At 42.2% G+C, this 22,341-nt stretch overlaps 1 protein-coding gene and 1 long non-coding RNA gene across 3 annotated transcripts; one reads left to right on the top strand and one right to left on the bottom strand.

Annotated features, from left to right (window-relative positions):
- Positions 1-2,519: 2,519 nt before the first annotated feature.
- LOC307015428 lies at positions 2,520-8,450 on the top strand. Its single transcript, XR_013801523.1, has 4 exons — positions 2,520-3,104; positions 4,581-4,775; positions 7,600-7,762; positions 8,168-8,450. It is a non-coding gene; the product is annotated as an uncharacterized lncRNA (long non-coding RNA).
- Positions 8,451-16,973: 8,523 nt separating this feature from the next.
- Positions 16,974-20,764, bottom strand: LOC307015567 (uncharacterized protein). Of its 2 annotated transcripts, none has more exons than XM_079644256.1 (10): positions 20,603-20,764; positions 20,286-20,521; positions 19,952-20,068; positions 19,433-19,553; positions 19,261-19,352; positions 18,702-18,819; positions 18,503-18,604; positions 18,231-18,404; positions 17,589-17,765; positions 16,974-17,361 (listed from the first exon to the last, which is right to left on the bottom strand). In XM_079644256.1, the coding sequence occupies exons 3-10, from the start codon at positions 20,003-20,005 to the stop codon at positions 17,075-17,077; spliced, it is 1,125 nt and encodes a 374-aa protein (XP_079500382.1). In that variant the 5' UTR covers positions 20,006-20,068; positions 20,286-20,521; positions 20,603-20,764; the 3' UTR covers positions 16,974-17,074. The 2 variants fall into 2 exon arrangements, with proteins under 2 accessions (XP_079500382.1, XP_079500383.1); XM_079644257.1 differs by having other exon boundaries at positions 19,433-19,550; positions 20,603-20,696.
- Between the last annotated feature and the right edge of the window lie 1,577 nt (positions 20,765-22,341).

The raw sequence follows: 22,341 nt of genomic DNA on the forward strand, positions 1-22,341 counted from the left end.
CAACGATGACAGAACATGGGTAACCTGCAAATAGCTGTTCCATCGAGCGTTGAAATACCTCACTAGCAGAGCTAATGCCGAAGGGCATCCTTAGGAATCTGTACCGCCCAAATGGAGTACTGAAGGTCGTCAACATGGAGGATTTCTTGTCGAGACGTATCTGCCAGAAGGAGCTTTTAGCATCTAGCACAGAAAACACTTTTGCTCCTGACATCTGTGCTGCAACTTCTTCTACTGTTCTCATAGGGTGATGTGGTCTTTTCAGCGCTGTGTTGAGGTCTTGTGGATTGATACACAATCTTATTTCCTGCTTGTCTTTTTTGTGTGCTGCCACCATAGATGAGACCCAGTCTGTGGGCTCAGTAACTGGTATAATGACACCTATGTTTTGCATGCGGTTAAGTTCAGCTTTAACTCTGTCTTGCATTGCAATAGGAATGCGGTGGGCAGGTCTAACCACAGGTTGTACACTAGGATCAACTGTCATGGAGTAAGTGATTGGTAGTTCTCCAAGTTCATCATCAAACAGGTCTTTGTACTGCATGAGTGTCTGTGTGGTGAAATCCGTGTTGCTTTCCGTAGTGATCTGGTGGACATCTTTGCTCAATGTGACAATTCCCATGTCCACGCATGCCCGAAATCCCAGTAGTGGCTGCACATCTTTGTTCACTATGAAGAAAGGCAACGAATGGTGCTGCTCCTTTAACCAGCAAGGCAGTGTGGCCAGGCCTTTGGTCTCAATCCTGCTTCCTCCATAAGCAACAAGGTTTATAGCAGTCTCTTGCTTCACAAGTTGCTCGCCATTGGTCACTTGTGTTAACGTTTCTTGAGACAACACATTGCATTTAGCTCCTGTGTCAACTTTCATTTCAGTTGGTATGCCATTAATGTGAATTGTAACAAATCCTTCTTCTTTGTCTTTAGCTTGAGGATTAACACTATCAACATGTCTTTCGATATCTACGCCATCCACGTAGAACGTGTCTTCTCTGTGTGTTGTGGGCTCTTCCACTGTTACTTCATGTACAGACTGGTTAAAATGATTTCTATTTGAATGACTGTAGCTGCGTGGTTTAGACTTGCAGCATTTTTTGTAGTGATTCACTTTTTCACAGTTGTGGCACTTTTGCCCGAAAGCTGGACACTTTTTTCGCATAGCTGCATGGCTGCCTCCGCAATTATTACAGTTAGAGATGCTCTGGGAGTGAGCGAGTGACTGTGGCTTTGGCTGATATCTTCTGCTAGAAACAGGTCTCACTGCATCAACACTGGTAGCTTGAACGGCTAACGTCCTGCTGCTTTCCTCTGTCATTTCGTGTATACGGCAGACTGAAACAGCTTTAGCAAGTGTCAGTTCACTGTCTCTCAACAGAGTTTTTCTTAAAGAGTCATTGATTATGCCACATACTATTCTGTCACAGATTAGTTCCTCAGCTAAGTCTCCAAAATGGCAACTTTTAGCTTTTATCTTCAGATCACTGATGAATGACTCAATGCTCTCACCTTGCTTCTGATTTCTTGAATGAAACCTGTGCCTTTCCATTATTTTGTTATGTTGAGGGTTGCATATTTCTCTGAATTTCCGTATCAAACAGTCCGGGTCCTCCCTTGATTCAGCTGGGGAGATCACTGCACCGTCGGGGCCTGGCGCGCGCACTTCAGCTGCATACATAAAGGATCGTTCACGTTCAATGGCTTCTGGTCCAGCAAGATTGAGGAGGATGTAAGCCTTAGTCCTGGCAGCCTTGTCTGGGTGCGCTGCGGCGATGAAGATTTCATATTCCCTCTCAAAGATCCGCCAGCTCTCCGCGACGTTTCCTTCAAACATAACAGGGTCCGGACGGCGAAATCCATCCGCCATTGTAGCTGGGGCTAGCTTCAGCCAGCTAGTTAGCGTTAGCACGGTCCGTGGAAAAGAAATTCTCCAGACGAGGAGAGGCTCGTGCCGTCTTCTGACACCATGTAGAAGTTGTCGATACTTCTTAAATACATGCATGTGTGTATGTACAAGGAATACACAATGCATAGGCAAGTGGTGGCTTTATTTATGACCACAGCATGAACAGTGAACATGTACGTTGCATGCCGACTAACAACTGAATGCCTATTATCTTAACACGTCACCGGGTGGCGCACCATCTACGGTGGCCTGCAAAGGACAAACTTAAATCATATGAGAATGATCTACACACCCCCCCACCCCAAAAGAAAGAACGTATTATTGGCTTCCCCTCATTTTTTCCCCACGCCACGCTACTACAATGTATAGGCCTAAATTGCATAAGCTACAGTATTGCAACTAAGCAGACAGCGCTGGTTCTCTCTCTCTCTATCTCCACTTTCAAAATGTATTTAAAACTCATAACAAACAAACAAAATTCCCAAAGTTGTCCTGAAATTAACTTATTAAATAAACAAAACGAAAAATATAGCCTACTTATGCAAACAACATTGAGTCTGGACTTGAAATTATTCTGATTAAGCCTAGCCTACATGCAAATAAGCAGACAGCGCTGCTTTTCACACACACACACACACACACACACACACACACACACACACACACACACACACACACACACACACACACACACACACACACACACACACACACACACACACACACACACACACACACACACACACACACACACACACACACACACACCAACAAGTCCTCCAACTAATACGACCAAATAGGTCGATTGTTTTCCGACCCATTAATACGGCCCAGAGCAGCGTTTTCAATCAACGGGTGCGTCAGCCTGCATACCTTTACGACCCACGGGCGCGTTTTAAATCAACGGGAGGCAGCGTAATGACGTACAACGTCCTCGACAACTTCTGTTAACAACCATCGTTTTTCAGACACGTACACTCTTCAAAAATCACGGCTGTCTGTCGTAGAACAAAACGTGATCCGTCTCTTAAATTTGTGTCGACCACAGACCTTATTTCGAGCTATTTTCCCAAATCCTATGGAGAAATCTCATTGGTTCTGAGGCGAGGGAACCGGAAGTTGTAAAATGCTAACTCACCGGGGTTTTGGACTCGTCACTGCATCACTGACAACATCCATTTATTTCCCAGACAAGCTAATAAACGTGAGTAGTCAGATATCAAAAGTATATTCATTTTGGGATATGTATTATGTTGTTTTATTTTGTCGTCTAGTACAGTGACTAAGATTACTATGTTTACCTAGGAATAATGATAGCAAAGCTAAATTAGCCAAAAGTAGAATCAGCTAACGTTAACGTGAGCATGGAAGTTATGTGATCCATCGGTTCATGCGGTTGATCCAAATGTTATCACACGTCACATTCTTTATAACTATATTAAATACTATTTATCTATTAAGTGAAGAGTGACCAGGGGTGTAATACTGCCGGAACACCGCTCCGGCACCTAAAACGGGGATGGTTGTTAGCATCTGGTGCTAGCTAGCTATGATAACGGATAGGCTAAGAGGCTAATGTACCTAATGTAATTTTAGTCTAAGTTATCTCAGTGGGTCTGAAACAGTTTGGTCACCATATATGGAAATACATATTTCAAAGGAACACTTTTATATTATTGTAATGTTCCACAATAGGAGTCGGAAATTCAAGTTCTTAGGTTCAATAGCTCCTTTGGTAGTATACAAATACAGGTTCATAGGTCACAGGTTCCAGGTCGCAGGTTCAACGTCACACAGCACCCTAAAAAAAATCGAATGAATCTAAAACATCGATGAAATCATTACAATTCATACTATTGGACATACAACAAATGCATTAAAAAAAAAAAACAGTAAATAATTAAATATGCACAAAGATACAAATAAAAAAAGTATTATTCTTATCATTTTTTATTATTATTGAAATGTATGCAGTTAAGTTTCATATGGGTGTTGACAGATGTATCCATAGATTTAGTTAATTTTGCCCTCAAAGTGCAGAAGATTGATGCATTTAACTTCCCGGGGGCCTCCGGACCCCCCTAGAGGACATGAGGTCCACCCCCACTTAAAACATATTCACATGGATAGGATACTAAATAAATGTGCACACTTTTTATATAGTAACCTTTGTACCTCAGCAGGAGGGAGTTAGTTTATAAAGGTCCTTCACTAATCACTTAACTATCACGCAGCTGTGTGCAGCATTTACTGTAAGAATCACACATTTATTCAATAATGCAGACTTAATAAATGACCATTCTTTGTTGATTCTGGCTGGAGTGTTAATTGACAGTAGTTACATAAGCTTCAAAACGAGCCACAACTGCGCGTGCACACATGCAGAACTTATAGAATTAGCAATACACCCCTGGTAATGATGATTTTAGTATTATTTTCTGTGATGATGGAGCATCAACTTTTGGATCAACCAGATATTGACAGATTAGGGTTGTCCATAACAGTCACTTTAAACATGTGACTGACATGTGTTCATCCTATCTAAAAGATAAAAAAACATGAGTTCATTGTTTTAACAAGATTTTTCACGATATAATAAAATACATGAATCCTGTAAACATTTGTAGTATAGTATTCTTATTTTTGGTATTCCCTGACATTATCTGTGTTTCTGTTACAGATGCCTACTCAAAAAGTGTGCCAGACATGCAGGCAAAGCATAGGAGTAGCAAGTAAAAAATGCAAACAATGTGGTGCCATCCAACCCTACAAAGAGAAACTCTCCAAGCAAAAAGAAAAGGTTGCACAGGAGTGGAAGGCCACGCAAAAGAAAAACCACAGTGTCAACAAAGTGTATGACTCGACACATTTACTGGTAAGCTTTTTTCTCTTGCAGATGTCAGTTATCATAAAAAAGTGTGTAAATAATCCCTGATCTTAATCTTTTTATACAAATTGTTAAATTACTTAATTGATTTATACTTTCCAACAGTCGCCCTCATTTACTTTTTTTAAATAATCCTAATTTCTTAATTAAGTTTATGTGAGAAGTACAGACTAGTGCACGATTACTGCACTTCATGTAATGTGTTAAGCAAAATTGTTGTCACCGTTGTATTTAAATCTGTAAAGGCATAACACATTTTTTCGAACCGATGTTAGATAGTGTTTGTACTTGCAAGCACCCAGTTTTAGTAAAACATTATTTGTTAACCAGAAGTAACATAGTTCAGGCCAGTGGTAATTCCTAGAATCAGAGCTTCAATGTACATGTTTTTCTAATTATATCCTACAAAAAAACCTGCATTTTGGTGTTTTATATTCAGGGTGTCCGCGGGGTCTTAAAAAGTATTAAAAGTTGATAAATGGCCCCCAAGGCGGCCCCCATAGCGCGCCGTAAAATGCTGCTTCTTATTTTAAGTTTCGTTGCTTTGCTCCGCTCTGTGGGGGGGGGGGGTCCCAAGGTGGGTAGACCGGCATACGCAACGCTCTGGGGGTCCAACGGCTCCGTGTGTAAGCCCTATATGATCATTTTCTGATTACGATTAAATAGCCCGCCTCCCTCTCCCAACGTCTCCTGCTGCTGCTGGGCTGTCAGAAGAGGGGGAGGAAAAGAGGCAGGCACCGTTTATTAAATATTATTATACAGAGAACAGAGTCGTCATCAATTTGTTTTAAAGCTCAATAAATAACAGAAGACCTCTGATCGGCACTTTTCTAATTTTGTACGGAAGATTTAAACTTTAACGGACATGTTGACCGGCGGAACATTTTTTTTAACGGAAACTGCCGCACGGTTCCCTCGTTCCTTGGAAGAGGCGGAGAGGTGGGTGTTTTTGATCTGCTGGTGGACTACCTGAGAGATATACAGCAGGGGAACACGTCGTCCACCGCGGAGAATAAACAGAAGGGCAACCATGGCAACCATGCTCCGGGGTCTTCTTCGCTGCTTTTGGTGTATTTTGTGGCGGCAGCAGCGCCACTTACAGGCCTGGCATATGTACTACAGCGTTTCCAGCATTTCCAGCGGTCTAGTGTGAACGGACACATTAATGAATCAAATGCGTGTGAACGGAAGACTTTTTTGCGTTTGCGTATGCGTTTTACCGTATGCGTCCTCGTGGGGCCGGGGTCTAAGCCAAACTATATCTGGTCACAGAGATCTGCTATTTTAAAGTAAAGTCAACACATATAGACCCTAAATATAGTCTATATTAAGAACGAGAAAAGTCTTAACATATATATCCATTTTTGTAAACATATGACAAATGTGTGAGGGTGATGACGTCAGAGCATCGTCCTATGTGCCAGGGCTTAGCCCCGGACAGCCCCAGCCCAATTTAACCCTTTGGTATTTGTGAGGGAGCTACTATATGGCATTAGCCCGCTGAAGCTCACCAAAGTTTAATATATTTCATAGTTCAAAGTTTTGTCAATTGTTTTGTTTATTGGTCAAATACTGGTTTCTAATGGTTTCTGAGGAGTTTTACTGGAATGAAAGAGCACAGAGTACAGAAGCAACAAAGCAGCATACTGCATTAAACCTGAACTTCACAGAGAGGTTGAAGTTCATGTGGAGAGGAGGCTTCAGTAGTCTGTCTGCACTCTGTTTAGTTGTGCTATCTTACAATCAATATAGTATATGTGAGGTAAAGTGTGTCGCCAATGTAACCGGTTAGAACTCAAAGTTGCGATGAGGTCTTAAAATGTATGGAAAGGGTCTTAAAAAAGGTCTTAAAAGGGATTAAATTTGACCTCAGGATTCCTGCATATACCCTGATATTTTATTTTGGAACTTCATGGTATGGAAAACACATAATTATGTGACTATGGTTTCCAAAAGTAAAATAAATGAAATATCATATACATTTTTGAATAAATGGTAAAACCAAGAATGTCACAGAATCAAAACCAGCCCATATTAATATAGTGCTTGAAAGACAATCAAGACCTGGAAAGAGTTAGTATTAATAAAGAGGCCCTTAAAAGCACTTTCATTAAGCTTACCAGAGTCTCTGACTTTGAGCCGTGTTCGAACAGTCATTTCAAAATTCCCCTGTAACACCAGCTTTACATCTGAAGTGCTGTTAATGCAGAACTTTGAACCTGAAATGATATAGGTTATAGCTTGCTGACATGTTTCAAAGCTAAATGAAGCTTATTCAGATATCTGAATGTGAGAGTTAAATGGTCCCATATTAGTGATGCCAGAAACTGACCATGATCAAAATCGGACAGCCCTGGCGAATATTAATCGATTATTCGCCGCCGAATTGAAACTAAGCCAGGAAAAAAAAGAAAAACATAAATAATAATAAAAATATATATAAATAAAATCGAATTTTAAAAATAATTTTCGATTATGGAGACTGTAACGAATATTCGAAAAATAGAATAATCGCTGGCATCCCTAACCCATATAAAAATAACTATGCCCATGTAAAAAAAACTCAAAGTGAACCCGAGCTCGATAAACTTCTTTTTTTTTTACAGTTCTTTTTTAGGGGCTCCCCTAAAAGGGGTCTAAAATCACACCTGGTTAATTGTGGGGTGCCTTCCTCAATGTGTACACGTATCACATCAGTGCATTTTTCACTTATGCAAAATAAATGGAGTTATAATGGCTTTAGGTGTGTGAAAATGTTTAGAGATGTTGTGTACATAATATTTCTTGTTTTTTTGTGTCCATTGTGTTCCAGCTTCACAAATGGAAAATGTTAGATCGGCGTCCCATCCTCCTTCTTGCCAAGAGAGGCACAAATGGTTTTGCGGCCGATTGCATCTGTCCATGGCAAATCGAGACAGAAGATGGTAACAATGCACTTGTTACCATAAAGAGGATTTACGAAAGCCTTATTAATGGTAAAGTATACAAATCTGCATGCTATATTTCAGCAATTTATCTGTTAACATTTTTTGTAAATTAGTTGCTCAGTTATCTGGTTTTAAATGTAAAAAAAGTGTGAATCACTGTTTACCAAGTAGTAAAAAATATGTCGTTATGTCTTGTTTTGTCAGTTAAAGGGCCCATGTCATGCTTTTCTGGTTATTACCCTTCCCCTTGTGTGTTATGAAGCTTTTCCTGCATGTAAACGTTCTGCAGAGTCACAAACCCTCATAGTACACCCTGTAGCGAGTAAAACTCTAACACAGAAAATACCTGTCTATGCTGCTCTTTTTCAATTTTTTTCTTCCTGAGTATAGTGACGTAACGGGCATAGTGACGTACCGGCTCACACACACACACTCAGCCTTATCTTTTCTCAGCCGAGGCTCCGTGGATCTCCTCACGCACACACGCACTCACACTCACAGCCTGGCTGTGAGTGTGTGTGTGTGTGTGTGTGCGCTCAGGCTGAGTTCCTCGCTGTCTCGCAGACCCCACGCAGCAACCAGGAAACAACACCAGTAATCCAGCTCACAATGTCTGCTCCTCGAGCCTCAAAGGGCGGAGCAGCGAGCCCCCCAACGTCCCGCCAACACGGCACCCAGACCCCACGCAGCATTCTCATCTGTTTGTCCTTACTGGTGTCATTTCCTGGTTGCTAACAAACGCCATTGTAACACATAATCACTGATGTTCCGTTGTTTCTTTTTTAGCTGTAATTACTCAGATTATAAATGTATATGGCGGATTATACTTGGTCATTTATTCATCATGCGTCTACTTTTTTTCTTCTCAATAGTGACTTTGGCAGTTGAACCTGAGGGCCCTTCAACCACACAGGCAGAAATGGCCGCAGACCCAGGATCAGACTTGTCTGTACCTCTTACCACCAAGACTGACACTGAGTTCACTCTCTTCCTCACTCCTGTGTCCTCTGGCCTGACTCCTGCTCTCTCCTCCGGGCTGACTCCTGCTCTCTCTCCTCCGGGCTGACTCCTGCTCTCTCCTCCGGCCTGACTCCTGCTCTCTCTCCTCCGGGCTGACTCCTGCTTTCTCTCCTCCGGGCTGACTCCTGCTCTCTCTCCTCCGGGCTGACTTCTGCTCTCTCCTCCGGGCTGACTCCTGCTCTCTCCTCCGGGCTGACTCCTGCTCTCTCCTCCGGCCTGACTCCTGCTCTCTCTCCTCCGGGCTGACTCCTGCTCTCTCTCCTCCGGGCTGACTCCTGCTCTCTCCTCCGGCCTGACTCCTGCTCTCTCTCCTCCGGGCTGACTCCTGCTCTCTCCTCCGGGCTGACTCCTGCTCTCTCCTCCGGCCTGACTCCTGCTCTCTCCTCCGGCCTGAATCCTGCTCTCTCCTCCGGCCTGACTCCTGCTCTCTCTCCTCCGGGCTGACTCCTGCTCTCTCCTCCGGCCTGACTCCTGCTCTCTCCTCCGGCCTGACTCCTGCTCTCTCCTCCGGCCTGACTCCTGCTCTCTCTCCTCCGGCCTGACTCCTGCTCTCTCTCCTCCGGGCTGACTCCTGCTCTCTCCTCCGGCCTGACTCCTGCTCTCTCCTCCGGCCTGACTCCTGCTCTCTCCTCCGGCCTGACTCCTGCTCTCTCTCCTCCGGCCTGACTCCTGCTCTCTCTCCTCCGGCCTGACTCCTGCTCTCTCTCCTCCGGGCTGACTCCTGCTCTCTCCTCCGGGCTGACTCCTGCTCTCCTCCGGGCTGACTCCTGCTCTCTCCTCCGGCCTGACTCCTGCTCTCTCCTCCGGGCTGACTCCTGCTCTCTCCTCCGGCCTGACTCCTGCTCTCTCCTCCGGCCTGACTCCTGCTCTCTCCTCCGGGCTGACTCCTGCTCTCTCCTCCGGGCTGACTCCTGCTCTCTCCTCCGGGCTGACTCCTGCTCTCCTCCGGGCTGACTCCTGCTCTCTCCTCCGGCCTGACTCCTGCTCTCTCCTCCGGGCTGACTCCTGCTCTCTCCTCCGGCCTGACTCCTGCTCTCTCCTCCGGCCTGACTCCTGCTCTCTCCTCCGGGCTGACTCCTGCTCTCTCCTCCGGGCTGACTCCTGCTCTCTCCTCCGGCCTGACTCCTGCTCTCTCCTCCGGGCTGACTCCTGCTCTCTCCTCCGGGCTGACTCCTGCTCTCTCCTCCGGCCTGACTCCTGCTCTCTCCTCCGGGCTGACTCCTGCGCTCTCCTCCGGGCTGACTCCTGCTCTCTCCTCCGGCCTGACTCCTGCTCTCTCCTCCGGGCTGACTCCTGCTCTCTCCTCCGGGCTGACTCCTGCTCTCTCCTCCGGGCTGACTCCTGCTCTCTCCTCCGGCCTGACTCCTGCTCTCTCCTCCGGCCTGACTCCTGCTCTCTCCTCAGTGTCTTCCTCACAGAAAAGAAGACCAACGAGGAATAAAGTGGCAATTAATGGTATGTGCGGGTTAATTAGTAATTATCTTATTTACATAGACTGAAACTGTGTTTGATTTTGCACATTGAATTAGTTAAAGAGAGCGAAAACAATCATCGGTACAATTAGAATACACCACCTTTTGTTTTGTTTAAGACTTTGCAGTATCAAAAGTCTCAGTGCCATTTTGAACAGTTTAATTGAGCACAATGTGATGTTAGGCAATGTTTAGGAGGTTATTGCTGAACTTGAACTTATTACCATCTTTTAATTCCTTGCAGAATGTCCCATTCATCAAGGGTCAGACACTTTCCCCTACAAAAAACTACTGAGGGAACGAATCAGGGAGGTTTGTTTAGAAAATATTTTTAAATAAATAAACAATGACAATAATGTTTCCGTGGAACCAAGTCTTATCTTATTGGATTTTCGTATACTTTGTTTAAAAGGAGTGTTTCAGTCTTAAGCATGACTGCTAATGTAAATATTGAAATTACAGTAACAATAATTTATTATTAATTTAAGGTTGAGGTACTTGTGTAATGCTTCATGTCGCATTAATGCATCATGTCCAGCCATTTATTTGTATATTACATTTTTTCTTGTAATCCTTTGTAGGTGAATTCCTATTCTTGGCAGTAAAAATATTTTTTAAAATAATAATAGTATTCCAAAATCTTAAACTGATGGGGAAAATGCTATTGACTATGTTACAGTCCTTCATATGTTTGAGTTAATCGTACCTACTATTATTTCAAATTATCATTTGATTTCACTGGACTTTTTGTATTTACATGTATGACATTTGAAAAAAATGAAGTTTACCTAAAATCTGTGTTTCTTTACTCAGGGCCATACCGAGGTGTTGGTGCAGTGGCAGTCTTGCTCTGGATGGTATGTATCTAATCTGAAGTTTCCTTCAGTGTAGCTGATGGGTCTGGCAGAACAGGGGCCACAAAGTAGTCTTACCAACCAACTTCATCAACCCTGAGATCACTAACTTAAACATTTTGGGTTCCTCAGCAGTAAATTGAATTTAGTTGATCACATGGGGGTGGGGAGCCATGTCATCAATGGCTCTATCAGACGTTTGCGCCATAAAGTAAGACATCCAAGTTCTCTGCCCTTCGTCATTCAGACATCGCGCCCTAGAAACGCTGTCTGATTGTAACACATAAGCAGGGAAGTAGCCTACATTGAAATAGAAATTAAAATAAAATATACGATTAGAGTTTATCCTTGATCAATATCACTAAAGGTTAAATGATTGATATGTGAGGCTGGATGGTATTTGATCTCTTTTGTAATTACTGACTTGTTACATTTGTTCTTAACAATTATACTATAAGTATAGTTAGTAGTAGTAAGTAGTATTATTTCTGTGTGCAGTCTTGCAGGCAGTTGTCTAAGTTTAGTGCTGTATGTTTGGGCATTGACAGCAAATTCAAAGAATTGGTCAAATGAAACATTGACTTTGAAATAAAAAATGTACCTTGTATTATATATGATGTACGTGTTATATATAAATATATACATTATACTGCACTTTCATCATGATATTTTTGAGTGACTTAGTATATCTTCTCATTTGAAATAGCATTGTCAACATACTGTAGAACTACATATTCCAAACAGTTGAAAAAAAGTAATACTTTTTGCTGTGTTTCTGTTTTACAGTGGGGCGAAGTGGAAAAATTCCTGGGAGCCAAAGGAAAACTTTCCCAGTTAAATATGGCTGACTTTTTTTTTGTTCTACTTTGGAGTAATAAAATACATATAAAAAAAACATCTATGTAAGTGTTGTGCCTATTTGTGTTCTTATGTTATCAGTGAGCTGAAGCCAAGACAAATACAAATATATGTTTTAAGTGTATCCATACAAACTCATTCTCTAAAACTGTCATTATTGGTCTGTTGTGAATGACACCAATGAGGAAAAAAGGTCCTATACATTATATCACATCGGCAGGGCTGTGATGTGATGAGGTCCTCGCGAGCGTCGACGGGGGGGTGGTGTGTAAGCCCTGGACACACCAAGCCGATTACAGCTAGTGGAGCCTCGCAGCAGAAACTGTGGCGTGCTCAATTGCGCCGCATTTGCGCATCAGATGAGGCTCCCTCCACAAGATGAGGGCGAGAGGCAGACGCAGTCTGTGTGATCGGCGTGTATGGAGGGGCGGGCCTGCACATCGGCATATCACAGACTGGTGCATACATTGTACAGGCGGCAATTTGAAATGGAACGCAGCCCACACACGGCAGACAAACCCAAACACTTTTGGAACACGCCACCTCCAGACACATTAACATGCACTCCCCTAACTTTCCCCTAATCTGACATTGTATTTCATTCCAGAACATATAAATATACTGTTCACCCATGTGAAACACACACACGGAAACCAAAATAATTTACAAACATGTACAAATCTTTCATATGCGATGGAAACTTCTGAAGCAATGGAAACAGGAGTCAGGAGAGCAGGAACTTTGATGGCAAACTGATGGTTTATTCACAAGACATGTTGTGTGCCACGAATTGACACAAAAGATGCCAAACCAATTCTGAAGATCTCTACCCCAGACCCATATTTAGCTAGTTCTGAGAGAAGAATCAACATTGTGCATAACAAGATAAAACCAACACCTCTATCAGCTGACGCCAATAGGCAGGAACAGGGAGACAAAACACTGAGAGCACAGTAGCCAAGGCTACAGGTGCCTGTGCTCAGTCAGGACAAGACCTGGGGGGTATACCACGAAACTGGTTCAACCTAACCTGGATATGTTTGAGTTAGCCGGTTGGCCTAATCCAAAACATACGCCCTCTCGCTAAACGGCACTACGACACGGGTTATCAAGTGGATCGCTCAAGCCAGCCGTGCCTATCTAGTTAGGTGCGCGTTCACATAAAAGGGGTAGTATTTGGAGCATTCGACCAATCACAAACATGGAGAAGCGTACTGACAGCGCAGCGCGTATACTTCCTGAATGAAAAGTCAACTATATAATTAGACAAATATGAAGACTTTAAACATCCATGACTCAAACACTTTATCCAGGATAAAAGCCACATAGCTGCACCTGCAAGGTGAACACAGCTGGTAAAAGAAAAAGTGTTTGAATGCGTACATTAACAGGTTTATGATATGCCCCGTCTAAGACACGATCTGACTTTAATTACATTTGACTCGAGTGTTTCGTAATGTGTTGCTTAAAATAATACTTCTGCATACAGTATGTGACACTGTAAGTGTTGCACGGCCAGATACGGCTCAGCTGACTCAGATAAGGAGATATATGATACATTATGATGTGATGCCGCGGACTGTACTGTGACTTTGATCCAGTTACTTATGTTGAGGCAGATATTTAATTAAGCTTTCTTAACGCTAATGTTATAATAGTCAGATTGCTCTGAAGATGGGAGGTGATATTCTATTAATGTTCACATTCACACGTGAACACGTTTGGTTCTATGCAAACTCAGTAATATCCATTGTGATACAGTTATAAGGCCTTCACAAGAGACTGTCAGTGGAGATTAAAGGGGATCAGGAGCTCACGTCTTCTCAGAGTCCTTGGTATCTGGCTTGATGATTGTCTCACATTTCTAAACTTCATGTCAATAACCTGCTTAAAAAGCTGAGGGTTAGGCTAGGTTTCTTCTACAGGAACAAGTCCTGTTTCTCTGCTTGAGGCCAGGAAAAGGCTAGTCACTGTGACCTTTTGACCTGTGCTGGACTATGGTGATTTGATCTATATGAATGCACCTGCCAATTGCCTGGTCAAGTTAGATGCTGCGTATCACAGTGCACTGAGATTTGTGACAAACTGTAAAGCATTAACCCATCACTGTACCCTGTATGCAAGGGCTGGTTTGCTTTCACTAACTGTACGGAGGCTCAGTCACTGGTACATTTTTATATACAAAGCCATGTTAGGGAAACTTCCATCTTATATCTGCTCCCTGATCTCACGGAAAATTGTAAGTGGCTACTGCCTGAGATCGAATGCTGTGGTTTTATTAAATGTGCCAACTGCTAGGACTGTCTTAGGGAAGACAGCTTTTAGATGCGCAGCTCCTCTGTCTTGGAATAGTCTGCAAATTAAATGGAAACTGAGCAATCTGGTGCCACTAAATGTTTTTAAAGCTCGGTTGGATGCTACTCAATCGGAAGCTATTGGTACCTGTTTATGTGGATAGTTATGTAAATGGTGCTGTATGATGTCCTTTTGTTGTTCTGTTTATGTTTTTATGTTTCGTGTGGAACCTACTTGAGCAGGTCTCCCTTGAAAAAGAAATCAATGATCTCAATGGGATACACCTGTATAAATAAAGGTTTGAAATTAAATGAAATGAGAGTCATCATCATCATGTTCTCTCTGCTGCTGCTGCTACTGCTGCTGGCAGCTGGAAGTGAGTCAACACTTATTATACTGCTGTTTAACAGGATAATCTGTCATATAACTTTTTTTTGTATTTGTACAGGTGTGAAGTGTGAACAGTTGAAACAGCCAGCTTCTGTGACTGTGCAGCCAGGTCAACGTCTGACCATCACCTGTCAGGTCTCTTATTCTGTTAGTTAATAATAATAATAAAATTCAATAACATGCTTTAACCACTAGGTGCCCGTTTATCAGCTGTGCGCCGTTATGGTGTAAATACTGCCTATCTACCAATTGGATCCAATATAAAAGTCAGCCGAATTACTGTTGATATTGCAAGGAGACATATTGTGTGAAAATAAATCTAAGATGTTGTTAAATGGCTGATATATTTGTGATCCACGTCACGTTTTCAGTTTTGGCGGCAGTTCTTCCTGTTTGTATAGAAGTCTTCTCATCAGGGCTCTATAGATAGATAACTACGGCAGATATGTAATATGTAATGCAGCCGAACCATGTATTACAATGCCGTTATGTGATTAGCTCCAAAGAGAAAAGCAAGCAAACTCGGAATAAAGTATTATTTATTTTTTTTTAAATGTTTTCGGATTTCACATCGCATAAACACCATTTCCCAACGTGCATTGCGGCTAAACCATGAATCACCGAGCTGAGGATCTTGGTTATGGCTAGAAAGGATCCGTCTTGTGTAAAACTCTCGCGAGAGTTCGGCTGAATGTCACGTGGCTGAATGTTTACGTTTGGCAGGCAGCCTTTCAGTTAGGATCGTTAACATCAGTTGGCCACAGCAAATGATGGTGAGAAGCTAAACTATCTATTAATTATGTCAATGACAGGGAGTGTGATCGTTGAAAAGCGGTCTTGCTGGTGTTCAAAGAAGAATGACAACACTGTAGATCACCAACACTATGGTTTATTTTTTATTCACAGGCAAGTCAACGTTGTCGCAGTAAAAGTCCCAAGATAGCTCCTGGTGCAATAAAATGTTCCCTTGCATTGTTTTACTATTATGTCTGATGTTTCTCTATTAATATTGCTGCTGCATTAATGTGTATGTTGCATCATGTTACTGCTGTAGATGTGTTTCCGAGCCGCTCCGATTACAACGAGAGTTACAACGAGAACGTGACGTCATATTTACAATAGAAGGATCCTTTCTAGCCATAACCGAGGATCTTGCCTACGTCTGTTTCCGGTATTGTTTTTGACGGATGTATTTTGTTATACACACATTCCTTCACATTTAATTTAAAATGTACATTAAAATATTTCATGAGGCTTTCTAAAATGTTTTAAAATATAACTACGGTTCGAGTTGAAGAGTTTATAAATTAACATGAACCGAAGCTGTTGCCTGGTAACGCAATCGTGCAACGTCACGTCCGTTAATTCCACATCCACACACATCGATTTAATAAATGAATATAGCCTTTGTATCTGCTAAAAGAGGTGCCGACCAGCTGGGGCAACAGAAAATTAGCGAAATTGAGTGTGACTATTACAAATGAAATCATTATTATATTAATATTGATAATAATAACAACCGACCGTCGGGGTAGCATTTGCTTGGCATTTCCGGGTATATCTCCACTGGTTGGGCCACGTTAACAATACTGTGTAAATGTCACGTTTGAAGGGACGAAATCGTGACAGCTTCACGTCTCCCATCATGGTAAATCGTCACATGTTCACGTCTTGCCGTGATACCGGGTTGTGCTGACCATGTCCATGCCTTTATGACAACAGTGTACCAATCTTCTGATGGCTACTTCCAGCAGGATAACTCACCGTGTCACAAAGCTCAAATATTCTCCAACTGGTTTCTTGAACATGACAATGAATTTTACTCAAATGTCACAGTCCACAGTCATCAGATCCAAATCCTACAGTGCACCATTGGGATATGGTGAACGAGAGATTTGCGTCATGGATGTGCAGCCGACAAATCTGCAGAAACTGTGTGATGCGATCAGGTCAATATTGAGTGAAATCTCTGAGGAATGCTTCCAGTACCTTGTTTAATCTATGCCATGAAGACTTAACGCAGTTCTGAAAGCAGATGGGGGTCCAACCCATCCTAGCAAGGTGTACCTAATTAAGTGGCTCGTGAGTGTATTACTTAGCTCAATTTGTATTGTTAGTGTGTGTCTGTAGGAGTAAAGTCTAGACACATTCTTTGGATGTAAGCATTGGCTAATTAAACAGATCATGATTAAATGACATGATGATAATAAGGGTGATCACCAAAACCTTATACCAGGGGTGGGGAACCTCTGGCCCTCGAGGTAACTCGGATCTGAAGGTGACTGATAACTGCTAATGGCATTTACTTGGATACCAGACATAGTAAATGCAAAGCAGGATCATATAAAAAAAAAGGTAATAAACAAGCCATTCAATCGTAATACTCGTTTTAATACGTTGACATGCATACAACACAATAGACTTGTTAAGTCCTGTTCGTTGTCCTGTTTGTTGTCCTTATCACCGTCCTGTTAGTTTTCCTCATCACCGTCCTCATCACCGTCTTGTTCGTTGTCCTCATCACCGTCCTCATCACCGTCTTGTTCGTTGTCCTCATCACCGTCCTCATCACCGTCCTGTTCGTCGTCCTCATTACCGTCTTCAATGTCTTCCTCCATCATGAGAAAAGACGAGTCCGAGCCAATACAGCTGTAGGTGCTGGTGACTCTGCTCAGTTTCTGCTCCAGAAGATATTGATGGTGTAAAATACAGCAGTGCAGTCCCCTGTATCCCTCTTCTGTTATATCGCTTGGAGAAACTAAAATAAAAAGACAAAATGACAGTCTATGTAAGGCAACTTTTAATTAGCATTGATGTTGGTTCCATATAAGCAATTTGAATGTTTAACTCCGAGGCTGTATATTAGCTAAAAAGATTTGTGATTCAGAAAAAATGCAATCATTACAGATGCTATTCAGTGATAGACATTTGACACTGGGAGGGGGGCAGTGGCAAATATTATAAATCGGTATTTGTGGAACATACTTTGGTTCCTGATGTCGTCTTTTGTCTGATGAAGGAGGCGGTCCAGTTTGTCCAGTGCCTGCCTCAGATTTTGACAATGCTGGGTCATCTCCTTCACAATGATGACTTTCTCCTCTTCCATACGCCTGACCAGCATAACCTGGTCAAAAAGTCGCCTCTTTGTGCGCAGGTTCACCACTATAATGGAAAAAACACAAAATATAACAACCACAATGGTAAGGCTAATAAAACAAATAATATCAGTTTGTATTCAATCTTTTTTAATTAAATTGACCAAAACCTTAAAATCTGGTAAAAAAAAATTCAACCTCGCCGCTTGCTGAATTTTTTCAATTCTGTCTATGTTGGCAGAATTACATTCAGTATGTCTTGAGATTCAACATTAGTATGCAGTTCAGGGTGGTCAGGAAGGGTTTTACTGTTTCCATAGATATGCCTGTCCCAGTGAGACTAGACTATTAAGACTTGATAGGGCAACATCATACAGACCTTTCAATATAATGATTTTAAAATGATTTGTTGTGATCATGATGATTTGTGACACCTATGTTCATAGCTCTGTGTTACATTGGTGATTGTATTCTAGTACTTCAACTGAATTTATGGAATATCTAGGGCAAACAAAAACAAGTTGTTTCTTACCATCTCCTTGCGCCTCCCAGGGCAGAATGACATCCTCAGACAGACCGCATGCTGCTTCTGTGTCAATTTTCTCTGAACAGGCATCAATGGTGTTGTACTGCAGTATCCTCTCTCTGAGTTTCTTCTTGAGCTCTGTCAGTCTTCTCCGTTTGCGTTGCCTTGTTTGGTTGCTGTCTGTAAAGTAAAACAAAATACAAATAAACTAATATTAATAATACAAACAACAACAACAAGAAACAAATATTGTTTCTAGATAACGTAATAATAAATACCATTTTGTCGATAGAGGTCGTGTTTCTTTCTTCGGAGGGAATAAATAATTTCATCTATTTCTCTCTGGAGCTCCTCTTGGCTACTCTGGGCTCCATGTTTCTCTTGAAAACAGAAACAACAAGGTGTAATCATAAAACATGAAGCCAAATGTTTGGAAATATGGAACCAAATCTATACCACAGTGATCATATAACATACCAGTGGCTGCCCATTGCTTGACCTCCAACACCCACTGCTCCGTGTCCTCCAGGGAGATGTTCAGCTCTTGCTTGAGACTCTCAAGATTGTCCACTTCAGTTTGTGCTCTCTGTGTAGTCTGGTTAGAATGTTTAAAAGGAAAAAGTGAATATGCGTTCCAGTTGGTTGAGAAGGTTGTTTTTTACTGAATTCCTTTATGCACATTAACTGACCAGACAACAACATGAAATGCTAAACACCTTCTCTTCAAGGTTGGCAAGTATCACCTTAGTGTCCCTTTTTTTTCAAGATCAAGCAGGATTAACATTATTATTATTATTATTATTATTATTATTATTATCCAGAAATTCAGATGAATCAACCTATAGTGCTTTATTAAAAACAAACAGAACAGAGACTCTCTTGGCAGAACAGTGTGCCATGGCAGCGCCATCATAATGAAATGATTGCAGAATACATTCAATTCAACAACATGTAGCTAAGGATGGTGTTAAATTACTACAACAACAAACTCGGATAGTCTTAATATACATTTTGAAATGCAGCATGGACGTCTTACTTTGACAAATCTCTTTGAGAGTGTCTTGTGGAGATTCTCCACCTTCCTGTGGTTCCATTGCATAGCCAGCACGGTTATCATATCTGCTCTAGCTGTAAACACAAAAACATGAAAATTCATATGAGCTTTACAATGTGGCACTACTTAAAACTATTTGTTTTCCTCTACCAACCTGATTTGGTCATGTATTTTGTTGTCAGAGCTGCCCTTGAGAGGAAGCTGTTAACCTGTTCCACTTCCTCGCCGACAGTATTTCCAGCACCTTCCTGGCTTCTGCCACCCCACTTCACCTGCTCAGAATCATAAACAATGAGATCTAGCTATTTAGTTCAATATTATAATTTCTTGTACTGTACATCTTTAGTTATCATCAGTGTCAGGAGCAATTTCAGAAAGTTAAAATGTTCTGATATTGAATTATGCTTTGAACTACAATGTCACAACTGCAGTTATTTGAAGCTCTATTCATTCATTATTTCTACAGTGCGGATATATTTACTAAAATAAACATAATGGGTTTTGGAAGCCTATCCTTGTGACAGTCTGTTTTGTAACAATTTTGTCAACATTTGTAACTATTACAATTATTCCACAGGCTTGAATAGAATATACTACATGATATTCTTATGTGCACTACAATTTCTAAAACATTTGAATCTAGTGACACAAATGTTTAATTTGCATACTGTACCTCGCATTTGCCTGTGTGGGCCTTGGCGTGCATTACAGAGAGAAAAGGTTTCATCTCTCTGTAAGTGGTTGGAGCTCAGGCAACTTTGCTGCCATCTTCTCCAAATAAGGCCAGTACCTGTAATGACAAAATCAATTAGCTCTTCCAGTTGCATGATGGCATAATAGTAAAAAGATAAACCAGGTCCTTAAAATTACCAGTACAATCCTTGTAACCAACATCAGCATTTATCCAAATGAATGTTTTTTTTGCTTTACATCTACTGGATGTGCAAGAATTAAATAGATAACACGTTTCCCACAAACACTTCCAATTTTGCAATAGTTATAACTACCTGCAGGCAACATCCATACAAAAGAATGTTGCATTCGCAACTTCAGCCAGCTCCTTCTGCAGGAACATTGGGTAGGCATATATTTCACCACGGTAGTGATTTAGGCCTTGTAGCAAGATGCCATGTCTGCACACAGCTATTTGCAGTCCTTCCTCATCCACCTTGGCCCTGGACTTGTGTGAGGTTTCTCTGCAAGCTGTGAATGTTGCCGGTCCACAAACATCACGACCACTTTTCTGAAATAGACACAATCTGTTACATTTAACCCTGTGCTAAGAAAAATAAATAAAGGGTTAGGGGATTGAATAGATTCTTACAATCGTCATCTGGCTCCTGATTTTGTCGACAAAGGCAGACACTTTACTGTCCTGGGCAATGAACAGTCCATCAAATAGAGACGGTTCATCTGTCCTGCGAAATTCGAGAAAGACATTGTAAGCAACATTATCATACATACATAAGTTTGATTGTGTCCTCTATTTAATGTGGCCAATTTGCTTTTGCCATAACATTTTCATAAATGTGGAAAAGGTCTTTGTGAATTTGATCTGTAATTCTGTGTAAAGTCTTTTGCCACCATTATTTAACATTAGTGAAAAGTTTACTGACTTCTTGTAAAAAGGTAAAAATAAAAGTACATCCTTTATATTGATGGGCATGGAATAGGGCACCTCACCTGAAACCGGTTGGCCTCCGCCAGGGCTGCGCTTTGTCACCAATCCTGTTTGTAATATACATGGATCGGATTTCGAGGCGTAGTCGTGGGGGAGGGGGTCTGCAGTTCGGTGGACTAAGGATTGCACCACTGCTTTTTGCAGATGATGTGGTTCTGATGGCTTCATCGGTCTGCGACCTTCAGCACTCACTGGATCGGTTCGCAACCGAGTGTGAAGCGGCTGGGATGAGGATCAGCACCTCCAAATCTGAGGCCATGGTTCTCAGCAGGAAACCGATGGACTGTCCACTCCAAGTAGGGAATGAGTCCTTACCCCAAGTGAAGGAGTTCAAGTATCTCGGGGTCTTGTTCTCGAGTGAGGGAACAATGGAGCGTGAGATGGGTCGGAGAATCGGAGCAGCGGGAGCGGTACTGCAGTCTCTTTACCGCACCGTTGTGACGAAAAGGGAGCTGAGCCAAAAGGCAAAGCTCTCTGTCTACCGGGCCATTTTCGTTCCTACCCTCACCTATGGTCATGAAGGATGGGTCATGACCGAAAGAACGAGATCGCGGGTACAAGCGGCCGAGATGGGTTTTCTCCGCAGGGTGGCTGGTGTCTCCCTTAGGGATAAGGTGAGAAGTTCGGTCATCCGGGAGGGACTCGGAGTTGAACCGCTCCTCCTTCGCGTCGAAAGGAGCCAGTTGAGGTGGTTCGGGCACCTAGTTAGGATGCCACCTGGGCGCCTCCCTAGGGAGGTGTTCCAGGCACGTCCAGCTGGGAAGAGACCAAGGGGTAGACCTAGAACCAGATGGAGGGATTATATCTCTTCTCTGGCCTGGGAGCGCCTTGGGATCCCCCAGTCAGAGCTGGTTGATGTGGCCAGGGAAAAGAAAGTTTGGGGCTCTCTGCTGGAACTGCTACCTCCGCGACCCGACCACGGATAAGCGGGAGAAGATGGATGGATGGATGGATGGATGGATGGATGGAATAGGGCAGAGGAAGGCATAGAAAAAGGTTCCTGGGCAATTTAATACATTTTTCATGAAGCGATTATATCCAAAACTGGTTCTTAGCTCCAACATATCCAACTAACGTCAACCATTTAACATTTTAAAGTTGAGTTAACTTTACAGGCGTCATATATAATAATGTTTATGAATTGGATTTATATAATTATGTGTAATTTCACACCAACCATTGTTTTCTGATGGTCTACAAACTTTGGAAAAAGAAATTGCAGAGTTGGGGAAAGTTAGACATTTCAGCAAAGACATTCAGCTTAGTCAATAAAACAACAACTAAAATGAGAATATGATTTCACTGACCCTCTGGACTTCTTGAAGCGATAATGCTTTCTATTGCCATCTACAGCAATAGCCAGCATGTCAGGTGTGCATGCT

The sequence above is a fragment of the Notothenia rossii genome (assembly GCF_949606895.1).
Source record: "Notothenia rossii genome assembly, chromosome: 8".
NCBI classification, from domain to species: Eukaryota; Metazoa; Chordata; class Actinopteri; order Perciformes; family Nototheniidae; genus Notothenia; species Notothenia rossii.